At 44.4% G+C, this 12198-nt stretch overlaps 1 protein-coding gene across 4 annotated transcripts in view; it reads right to left on the bottom strand.

Moving 5' to 3' along the window:
* DNAH3 (dynein axonemal heavy chain 3) overlaps positions 1-12198 on the bottom strand; it is a 237164-nt gene that overhangs the window by 224522 nt on the left and 444 nt on the right. For all 4 annotated transcript variants that reach the window (XM_037740562.1, XM_017534343.1, XM_037740566.1 and 1 more), the window contains exon 2: positions 5663-6086. In XM_037740562.1, coding sequence (XP_037596490.1) covers positions 5663-5683 — 21 coding nt within the window. In that variant the 5' untranslated portion in view covers positions 5684-6086. The remainder of the gene's footprint in view (positions 1-5662; positions 6087-12198) is intronic.

Consider the following 12198-nt stretch of genomic DNA (forward strand, 5'->3'; position numbering starts at 1 on the left):
TTTTGAGATGGAGTCTTGCTCTGTCGCCCAGGCTGGAGTGCAGCGGCACTATCTCGGCTCCCTGCAACCTCCACCTCCCAGGTTCAAGTAATTCTCCTGTCTCAGCCTCCCGAGTAGCTGGGACTACAGGTGCACGCCACCATGCCCAGCTAATTTTTGTAGTTTTAGTAGAGACCGGGTTCCACCATATTGGCCAGGCTGGTCTTGAACTCCTGATTTCAGGTGATCCACCCACCTCGGCCTCCCAAAGTGCTGGGATTACAGGTAGGAGCCACTGCACCTGGCTCCTGCTTCATTTGTTAATCATCCAGTGTCTCCTCCTTGGATTCCCTTCTATGAACAAATTTGGATATTTTTACCTCATGGAATAGCCCAAATTCTGAGGACATCCCCAGTACCCTACCTTCAAGTATGATGAAAGGAGGTGACTAAAAAAACAGACTTGCATTTTCTTTCCTTTTTTTTTTTTTTGAGATGGAATCTCACTCTGTCACCCAGGCTGGGGTGTAGTGGCATGATCTCAGCTCACTGCAACCTCTGCCTCCTGGGTTCAGGCAATCCTCCTGCCTCAGCCTCCCAAGTAGCTGGGATTACAGGTGCCTACCACCACACCCAGCTAATTTTTGTATTTTTAGTAGAGACGGGGTTTCACCATATTGGTCAGGCAGGTCTCAAACTCCTGACCTCTGGTGATCCACCCATCTCAATCTCCCAAAGTGCTGGGATTACAGGAGTGAGCCACGCCCCCTCAAACCCAGTGGACTCTTGCATTTTCGCATGTGCAAAATTCCAAAGAGAAATTCACTCAGGCAGTGGCACTGAGTTTTCTGTGTATTTAACACATACACGAGCAACTCTTTGTGCTTCCTGTGAAAATGAAAAGTATTATTTCAACACTGTGGGTGTTGAGTCCTCCATTCCAACCAGTGAGTGCATACTCTGGAGTGAGCCTCAGGTAAGGGTAAATTATGGCTTCCACGGTCACTCTCAGATCCCAAATGCCCCTCTACCTATCCTGAGCAGAGATGAAGGTGATTGCATTATTGAATAAGACCACACGTGGTTTGTGTCTTTTGTTTTTGTTTTTATTTTGAGACGGAGTCTTTCTCTGTTGCCAGGCTGTAGTACAGTGGCACGATCTCAGTCACAGAGGGTAGGGTACTGAGGATCTCGGCTCACTGCAACTTCTATCTCCCAGGTTCAAGCAATTCCCCTGCCTCAGCCTCCTGAGGAGCTGGGATTACAGGTGTGAGCCACTACTCCCAGCGAATTTTTTATATTTTAGTAGATATGGGGTTTCACCATGGCCAGGATGGTCTCGATCTTCTGACCTTGTGATGCACCCACCTCAGCCTCCCAAAGAGCTGGGATTATAGGTGTGAGCCACTGCGCCTGGCCGAGACCACATGTGGTTGTGTCCTAAGACTCAACCCCTGTATGCAAACAACCACTTAACCTGGGGCTAGTGATGGAGAAACTGCAATTTGTTCCAACACTGGAAGAAAAACTGTTGGCCTGGACTTATTGAGAGGTGCTGCTGTTAGCACTTTAAAGGTGATTTGAGGGATTTTCCTGGGCAACTTTGGTTCTCTGTGATTTTCACCTTAGACCATGACTTTGGACTTAACTCCTAGATAAGATGAGCCAACATTGTACCAATGTGATTTATTTAGGTGTGCAAATTATGACATGCAAGATCACTGATGGGGGTGGGATGGGGCAGGGACATATGACACAGTTATTAGCTGCCTCCCCTCTCCCTAACCCCTTACAGATGACTCAAATTAACCATCATTATCTGTCCTAGAGCACCTGCCTCATTAAATAACAACAAAAACAACAATAACAGCAGCAATAATATCTACCATTATTCCAAACAGTTATATGCCAGGTACTGTACAACCTTATGAGATTGTTTTCTAGCTGAAGAAAGTGAGGCTGAGAAGATAGGTAACACACCCCAGCCATGTAATTGGCTGGCTTGCCTTCTAAGTCAGTAACTTTTTTTTTTTTTTTTTTTGAGACCAAGTTTTGCTCTGTTGCCCAGGCTGGAGTGCAGTGGCACGATCTCAGCTCACTGCAACTGCAACCTCTACCCCCTGGGTTCAAGCGATTCTTCTGCCTCAGCCTCCCTAGTGGCTGAGATTACAGGTGCATGCCATCACGCCCTGCTAACTTTTATATTTTTAGTAGAGACACAGTATAGACATGTCTCTACACTTCCTGACCTCAAGTGATCTGCCCACCTCGGCCTCCCAAAGTGCTGGGATTACAGGAATGAGCCGCCATGCCCAGCCAGTCAATGTCTTTTAAATACACATCCTTCTGCATCCTAACACTTTGCAAATGGCAAGGATCACTTACATGGCTAATTGCTTTAGGAAGACTGTAGACCTTAAAATTCAACAAAAACATGCAAGCTCATAAACGAAGATATATACTGAGACTTGGATCTTCAAAACCATAGAATGGGTTCACTGATCTAATAATAGCCTAGTTCAATGGTTCTCAAAAATTATGGTGTATCAGCTTCTCCAATTGAACTTTATTAAAAATAGAAATGTTTGAGCCCTACCTCAAATATGATGCATTTGAGAACCACTGACCTTGTTGTTTTCATCTTACAGAATCTGCCATGCTGTTTTAAATCACTGTCTGACTTTCTGCTCTTGACATCAATTTTAAGAATCTGAGAATTGACCAATTATCTCCAAGAGCTCTCTCTTTCGCCCCTGAAATTAATAGCAGATCTGCACTGATGAGATTAACAAAATGGAAAAATCCCAGCATCCATCTGAAAGAAATCTAGTTATCCAAATCAGGGACTATACTACCCAAGGAAGATTTTGGCTAAAGTACTTTCAGAGAGACGAAGGCATTCATGATTTCTTTCAGGATCCCAGATATAAGACATATATCGATTGATAAGTTAGGTTAAAAAGATTTGGCGGTCAGTGGAAATGTTTCCTTTGGCCTAGATTTTAAATCTGTTTCAAATAAAAATCTTCATTAAAATAGCAACAAGACAACGTCATGCCATTAGGACATCTTGAGTAGGTTATAACAAGAGTGTGAATAAGAAGTTAACAAAAAGAAAAGAAAAGAAAAAAGAAGGAAAGGAAAGAGGGACGGGAAGAGGAGGGGAGGGGAGGGAAGGGAAAAAATTCTGACCCTCTGCAGTCCTGCAGGATGTTAACATTCAGGAGGTGTCTTGGCCTTTTTGCTTCTGAAAATTTCAGCCCTGACATCAATTGTTGAAGTTCCTCTTCCCAGCAAAAGAGAAGAGGAATACAGCCCTATGAACATTGCTGGCTGCTACAGTTTGGATATGTGTCCCCTCCAAATCTCATGTTATAATGCGATCCCCAGTGTTGGAAGTGAGGCCTAGTGGGAGGTGTTTGGGTCATGGAGGCAGATCCCTCATGAAGGGCTTGGTGCTGTCCTCATGGTAATGAGTGGGTAGGATCTTGTTCTGTTCATTTACTGAGACCTGGTTGTTGAAAACAGCCTGGCATTTCTCTTGCTCCCACTCTGGTCATGTGANCCTGCTCCTGCTTCACCTTCCACCATGATTGTAAGCTTCCTGAGGCCTCACCAGGAGTAGATGTCATCAATATGCTTCTTGTACAGCCTGCAGAACTGTGAGCCAAAATAAACCTCTTTTCTTTATAAATTCTCCAGCCTCAAGTATTCCTTTATAGCAACATGAAGCAGACCAATACACTGGCTCTACTCCAATTTTAGTCCATGCTATAGAGTGGGGTTAATCCTAGCCCCTGGCTCCAGGGCAAGGCATGTGACACAGGTCTGACTCATCAAAACACTCCTTCCTCCAAAATGCAGTGATTGGTTCAGGGATAAGCACATGACTCAAGCTGGACTGATCAGAGTGTTTCCTAACACTTTCACTGGAGCTCTCTGAGTCCACCACTCTTTCCGTCCAGAGAAGAGGCACTCTCTTTGCATTAGGGTCACTAGCTGTGAGGATGTTTGTGACCAGATATCTCATCGGCACTTTTCCCTTAAGTAAGGGGAATTCTGCCTTAGAATAAAGCCAATACAAAAGAAAACAGAGCCACTAGAAGGAAAAAGACTCTCAATGGCATCAACTGATCCAACTTGAACTTCTTGATTTCTTGAGCCCAGAGATTCTTTTGAGTTTGAGCCAGGTTGAATTATGTTTATGTTTATACTGAGAAATGACCAACCAAGGGATAGCCATACAGCCAGGTGAATCAGTAATGGAGTGCTAAGGTCAGAGAATAGAGTTACTATATTATGCAAATTGATAGATATGCTGTTCTTGGGATAATGAAGAAAGCAAACCATGAGCATTTTGCAGAACACAGTGGAAAGAAGGAGAAACTCCGTAGAAACAAATTAAACTGAGCTATGTCATAGGCACAGACTAAAACAAATACACAAACAGTCATAAGTATGCTGATAGCTGAAAGCATCCCAATCTGTGGAACAGGAAGACATGGGGCACACACAAGATCAGCAGTTCTAGGCATCAATTGCAGAATGGAACAAAAAGTTTTCTTGGCTCTACCTGGCTAAGAATCCTCTGTGGTACCTTCAAGAGGAGATGGAGATTCTCATAAGAACTAGCTGGTTGTGCAAAACTGTTTGTCAAAAACATGAATGGTTGGCCAGGCATGGTGGCTCATGTCTATAATCCCAACATTTTGGGAGGCTGAGGCAGGCGGATCACTTGAGGCCAGGAGTTGAAGACCAGCCTGGCCAACACGGAGATACCCCGCCTCTACTAAAAATACAAAAATTATCTGGGCATGTTGGTGCACACCTGTAGTTCCAGCTACTCAGGAGACTGAGGCAGAAGAATCGCTCAAACCCAGGAGGCAGAGGCTTCAGTGAGTGAAGATCATGCCACTGCACTCCAGCCTGGGTGACAGAGAGAAACACTGTCTCAAAAAAAAAAAAAAAAAATTAATGCTTAAATTTTCTCTTTGGTAAATTTCAAGGAGGTTTCATTTCAGAGCATATTGGCTTAGTTATTATCTACAAATCCACTTTAGTTTTATAAAGTTTGAATTTAAAATGTTCCTCTGGATACTTTCCTGAATGGCAGCCTGGTGATTCAAAAGAGGTACATCAGAGATTCTACAACCCAGATTGAGTAGAAGTGTCACTTCAGACAACTTATTTCTGATTGTATGCATGTTCTTCACGGAGGCAGTTCCCAAATGCTCATCTGAGGACCTGCTACACCAGAATCACTCCTGTCATGTATAAAAATATAGATTCCAGGGTCTCACTCCAAGTCTTCTGGACCAGAATCTAGGATGGGAGACCAAGACTCTATGTTTTTAAGACGTTCCCCAGAATATTCTAATGTGCAGCCATAGTCAAAAACTGATGGTTGGAATATATGGTCTAATGGACTTGAAAGAAAAGGAAAAGGAAGAATGGGTGTTTATTCCTGAATTTTTCACAGCAAAACTTGAAGATTTCCAAAAGTCTAATTCAGTAAAAAATGATATTTCAAAGGAGAAAACATAAAAATGTGATGAATACGCTTGTTCAGTCAACGGCATCTAACGTGCCAATTGGCCTATGATCAAAATATCCCTCTTCCCACATATTCCCAACACATTAAAAATACAGGTAAAAAAAGAAAATTCTTAAAATTCACACCTACCTTCTGAGATGAGCAATCCATGTCACTCACGGTGTCCACCCTAATTGTAGCTATTTTTAAAAGAATGAATAAAGAGCTCTCAGTTTCTCCAGGGCTGTGCCTCTTGCCATCCAGTTGCTCTGAAATTCACACTTCCTTAAAGCATAATGGGGATGACACCAACAATGGAACTTTCCAGGTGTTCTGAAAGCTCTGTTCATGTGGCTGCCTCTCTGAGGTCATAGACTTTGAAAGGCCGCCTGAGGAGTTCCCTTGTAGAAGAGGAGAGAAATGGAAGCTAGAGATAAGGGCACAGCACTGGGTTTTTGCTGGGCTTTTAGCTCTGGTTCTTACTTCTCTAGCAGTGGACACACTTCCTTTCCCTTGAGTGGCTTCTCTCTTGGAAATTTTCCAGAAACACATTGAGTTCACTGCAGAGGAAAGACTGAAGGAGAGTTACATATTAATACAGAGAACAGAGAGGACTCACCCCTCCAAACAACACCCTGGCAGCCTGTCCTGTTCTCCCTCCTTCTTCCTGGGCTCTAACACTGGCAGTGATTGTAAGCAGACTCTAGGCACAGTAACCAAGTCTCGGCGTCTGTTGCTAAGGGAAGGAGGGGACTCTGCGGTGCCTACATACAAGACTGGGCATGATCTAGCTCTATGAACTGGTGTCTCTCTTTGCTGGAGGCTCAGGTGGGCAGTAGGAAGTGTTGGTGATGGAAGGGAAGATGGGAGGATGTTTAGCAATGTTCCAGGAATAGCAGAGGCAGCAGCAATAAAAGACCTTTGGAGAAGTCTAAAAGCACAGAGTATGGTGGTTAAGTTCTTGGGATCTACGGTTGGACGGGTCAGACTTCAGATCCTACTCTCATTAATTAGCTGTGTGGCTTGGGCAAGTTGCTTAATCTCTCCAAGTGTCCTTTCTGTCTGTAAAATGGCAATAACGTGAGTCCCTATTTCATAGGTTTGCTTTGGAGGGTTAAAAGGATGACGTGTACAGAGTGATTTGCATATAGCAGAAGGATAACCAATTTATCCCAGTTGGCCTGGGATTTTTCCAGTTTTTCCCCATTTTAACACTAAGTCCTGCATCCTGGAGGCATCACAGTCCTGAGCAAACTTGGATAGTTTGATCATCCAACAGTGGATGCTCTATAAATGTTGCAGCTAACATCAATATTACAATAAACACAGAAATATATGTGCACATACTCATAAGTAACAATATTAGCTGCTGCCCAAATATTCAAAGCACATGTTCCATGGTCACTGTGATGTTCTCTCAAAACCAAGTTGGATTTAATGAGTTATTTATCCTTGCATATCTGTTTGATTTTTCATTCAATTTTCCCCAAAAACACCATGATATTCCCATTTTAAGGATAAGGAATCAAAACTGACAGATATGGGCTGGGCATGGTGGCTCACGCCTGTAATACCAGCACTTTGGGAGGCTGAGGCGGGTGGATCACTTGAGGCCAGGAGTTCGAGACCAGCCTAACCAACATGGTGAAACCCCATTTCTACTAAAAGTAAAAAATTAGCAGAGTGTGGTGGCAGGCACCTGCAATTCCAGCTACTTGAGAGGCTAACGCATAAGAATCACTTGAACCTGGGAGGGAGGTTGCAGTGAGCTGAGATCGTGCCACTGCACTCCAGCCTGGGCAGCAAGAGCAAAACTCCATCTCAAAACAAAAACAAAAACAAAACTGAGAAATATGTAACTTTCCTAACTCAACTCGACTCATAAGTAGCATTGATATAATTGAAGCCCATCCTGATGACTCCAAGTTCATTGCTCTGTCCAGAACATAAACGTTTCTGAGATCCTATGAAGAGCATTGCATAGCACCAAGTGCTTCCATTTTCCTTCTTTTCCCACTCTTTCCTCAAAGTTGGGCCTTCCATCCTTTCAGAATAACCCTGATCTTCTCCATTTCTTATATTGTGCTCTTTATCATAAAGTATATATATAATTTCAAATAGCCTTTGAATAAATGAGATAGTTGGAGGGCTGGAGACTCTGGTTTAGACAGAAATAGGGAGATGACCAGGGCTCCTATACCGGGTGTGAAATCTCATGTCCAACCAAAAACAGCAACTGTAATCCAATGAAGTGAAAAATTAGAATAAGGCTGGGCAAGGTGGCTAATGCCTATAATTCCAGCACTTTGGGAGGCCAAGGCGGGTGGATCACCTGAGGTCAGGAGTTTGAAACCAACCTGGCCAACATAGTGAAACCCTGTCTCTACTAAAAATACAAAAAATTAGCCAGCTGTGGTGGTGGGCACCTGTAATCCCAGCTTCTTGGGATGCTGAGGCAGGGAATTGCATGAACACAGGAGGCAGAGGTTGCAGTGAGCTGAGATCATACCATTGCACTCCAGCCTGAGTGACACAGCGAGACTCTGTCTCAAAAAAATAAAATTAGAATGGGCATGATGTGGAGCTAATGGACCCTATGGCCTGTGTGTGAGTAGGAGGCATGCCGCCATCTGAAATTTAGTGTTCTTTAAGTCTACTTACGTTCAAAACTATCAAAACAATAATAATGGTTTCCACCTATTGAGCATATACTACCTTCTGAGACTGCTGGTAAGCACTTAATAGACATCATGTCTTTGAATCTTCTCAACAACCTAGACTACTAGTATTATCACAAGTTTTATGGTTGAGGAAACCGATACACTAAACTAGTCTGCCCATAGTCACACAGCTAGGTCAGCAGGAAAGTTTGAACCTGATTATGAAATCTGTTCCATGGCTTCAACCAAATACCTACATGTAATCTGAGGAAAGATGAAAAATAAATAAAATATCTGCCAAAGAGAATGAAAGTGGCTTCCCCCAGGCCACCTCACCTGTATCAGAATTGTTTGTTGTCTGACAACTTTCTGTTGGATAATTCTTAAGAAAGGATTCAAGTTTCGTCTCCTCCTCTTCCTCCTCCTACTCCTCCTCCTCCTCCTCCACCCCCTCCCCTTCCCCCTCCTCCTCCTCTTTCACCTGCTCATCCTCCTCCTTTTGAGATGGGAGTCTCAATCTGTTGCCTAGGCTGGAGTGCAGTGGGGCAATCTTGGCTCACTGCAACCTCTGCCTCCTGAGTTCAAGTTATTCTCTTGCCTCAGCCTCCCCAGTAGCTGGGATTACAGGCATGCAACAACACACTCAGCTTATTTTTGTATTTTTAGTAAAGATAGGGTTTCACCATGTTGGCCAGACTAGTCTCGAACCCTGACCTCAAGTGATCTACCTGCCTTAGCCTCCCACAGTGCTGGGATTACAGGCGTGAGCCACTGCACCCACCTCCTTTCTCAATCTGTTCAACTCCAAGCTCATATGGCTGCCAGACAAAACACAAGGTGCCCAGTTAATTAGAATTTCAGTTAAGCAATTTTTCAGGTAAAAGAATGTTTTAGGATAAGCATGCCCCATTCAATACATGGGCTGTACATGTACTAAAAAGTTACCCGTTATTTACCTGAAATTCAGAGTTAATTGAGTGTCCTGTGTTTTTATTTGCCAAATCTGCCAACATGGGGAGGAGAGGTCAGTGAGGTTTCAAGTTGTCCCCAAGGTGGTCTGGTTGCAGTGAAGGCCCCCTTCTGTGTTACAGCTGCCAGCTTCTCATTGTATTCTCACATGGTGGAAAGAGGGTAAGAGAGCTCTCTGGGATCTATTTTATTTTATTTCATTTCATTTCATTTTAATGAGCCAGGGTCACACTTTGCTGCCCAGGCTGGAGTGCAGGGGCGTGATCTCAGCTCACTGTAGCCTCGACTGCCCGGGCTCAAAAAAATCCTCCTGCCTCAGCCTCCCAAGTAGCCGGGACTATAGGCATGTGCCACTATGCCTGGCTATCTTTTATGTTTTTAGGTGAGATGAGGTTTCACCATGTTGTCCAGGCTGGTCTCGAACTTCTGAACTCAAGCAATTCACCCACTTCGGCTTCTCAAAGTGCTAGAATTTTTGTGCATTGCTTATTCAGAGGGTGGTGTTCCTAGCATCTCTTTCCTGAGGCCTAAAATAGCTATTTAAGCAGAGCAAGAGTTTCAATCCTTAGGGGCTACTATAGCAAAGTACCAAAGTCTGGGCGGCTTATAAACAATAGACATTTATTTCTCACTGCTCTGAAGGCTGGAAGTTCACAATCAGGGTGCCAGCATGGTCTGGTTCCCGTGAAGGCTTCCTTCCATGTTGCAGGCAGCCAACTTCTCATTATATCCTCACATGGTAGAAAGAGGGTAAGAGAGCTCTTTGGAATCTATTTTATTTTAATGAGCCAGGGTCTCACTTTGTTGCCCAGGATGGAGTGCAGTGGCATGATCTCAGCTCACTGCAGCCTCAACTGCCTGAGCTCAAGAGATCCTCCTGTCTCAGCTTCCCAAGTAGCTGAGGCTACAGGCATCTGCCACTATGCCCAGCTAACTTTTGTATTTTTAGTAGAGACGGGTTTCACCATGTTGCCCCAGCTGGTCTCAAACTCCTGGACTCAAGCAATCCACCCACCTCGGCCTCCCAAAGTGCTAGGATTATAGGTGTGAGCCACTGCACCCGGCCAACTGGGATCTCTTTTATAAGGGCACTAATTCCATTTAGGAAGGCTTCACCTTCATGACGTGATCACCTCCCAAAGGCCGCATGCCTAATCCCATCACATTGGGTGTTAGGATTTCAACATCTGGATTTTAGAGGAACAAATATTCCGTCCATTGTAGCAAGTAATTGGGAAGACACAGGAGAGGCTGCACATGGATTCATTTTACCCAACCATTGCATGTTCCTTGAGAGCCAAGTCCTGATGCTATGAAGAGATTCTAGGATCCCAACCCTGAAGGAACACATGATGAGGTGGAGGAAGCAGCTATCACACAAGGAAAACCAAAACCCTGCTGGCTCAGCAAAAATGCCAGAAGTGGGAGGAATTCGAAGATTCACACAGACACCCCTAGATGGCACCCTTAAACAAAAATCCCAGTGGAAACCCCAATTCTGCTTTCCAACATCCATCCAGGGAAAACACACACACACACACTAACTATCTTTTCCCAGGGAAGACACACAGACACACACACACAGACACACACACACACACACACCCACACACACACACACACAAAGTATCTTTTCCTGGGTGAGGAACCCATCATTTTGCAGCTGAACAAAGTGCATGAAGCCAAACATGATGGCTGAAACTTAAGAATTTAAGGACTCTTGTCTGTCCTATAACCACCATTAGCTCTTCTTTTTTGCTGTTGTGGAAGAATTATGGCAGGATTCTTTATCATCATTATCATCATCATCAACCATCATCCCAAGCTTATTTCTCTATCCATTAGCCTGATTATTTCCAGAAATATTAGGTAGTAGATGTAATAATACCAGCAAATATTTTTGAGCCCCTACTTTAGCTGTTAAGTTCTTGACAGTCACTTTTGCACCAGTCCTCACTACCACCCTGTGACTGCTTCTCTCTCTCTCTCTCTCTTTTTTTTTTTTGAGACAGTCTCACTCTGTCGCCCAGGCTGGAGTGCAGTGGCATGATCTCAGCTCACTGCAACCTCCACTTCCTGGGTTCAAGTGATTTTTCTGCCTCAGTCTCCTGAGTAGCTGGGATGATGAGTGGGTGGCACCATGCGCAGCTAGTTTTTGTATTTTTAGTAGAGACAGAGTTTCGCCATGTTGGCCAGGCTGGTGTGGAACTCCTGGCCTCAAGCGATCCACCCACTTCACCCTCCCACAGTGCTGGGATTATAGGTGTGAGCCACTGTGCTCTGTCAGCTTTTCTTTATCTAAAGACTTATTCTCTAGGTTGCTATGGCCACAGGCACAGAGGAGGGGTCGGTCAACACAGGTCCCTGTCTGGAAAGTGGCTGAGACCTGAGCAACAGCAGACCAGTGGCTGGGCTTATCCTTCTTCCTAATTTATGGTTGAAGCCATGGTTCAGAGAGGTTACTGGGTCACATAGTAAGTTACCAGTGGTTCTCAGCTCGGGATGATGGGGCTTCCCGGGGGACATTTGACAATATTTTGAGACATAACTGGAGGCGGGGGGGGGGTTCTTGTAACTGGCAACTGATGGGAAGAGGCCAGGATGTTGCTAAACATTCTACAATGTACAGCTCAGAAACACAGAATTATCCCACCCCAAAGGTCAATAGCTTACTATTGAGAAACCTTGCTCTAAGATTTGGGGCCAGGTGAAACACGAGTTCCTGCTCCAACTTGGATCCTTACAAACTGAGGAATTTAGGTGGATTTATCTTGTCTCTCTCAGCCTGGATTTTTTTCATCTGTAAAATGGAGATACTAATCTAATCCATCTGGAAGGATCTCACTGGCTTATGACATTTGCATTTGAGGAGTCATGATTAAAAACTTCCAGCCAGGGGCCGGGAGCCGTGGCTCACGCTTGTAATCCCAACACTTTGGAAGGCTGACACGGGTGGATCACAAGGTCAGGAGTACGAGACCAACCTGGCCAATATGGCGAAACCCCGTCTCTACTAAAAATACAAAAAAATTAGCTGGGCGTGGTGGGGCATGCCTG

The sequence above is a fragment of the Cebus imitator genome, unplaced genomic scaffold (genome assembly GCF_001604975.1).
Source record: "Cebus imitator isolate Cc_AM_T3 unplaced genomic scaffold, Cebus_imitator-1.0 Scaffold85, whole genome shotgun sequence".
NCBI lineage: Eukaryota > Metazoa > Chordata > Mammalia > Primates > Cebidae > Cebus > Cebus imitator.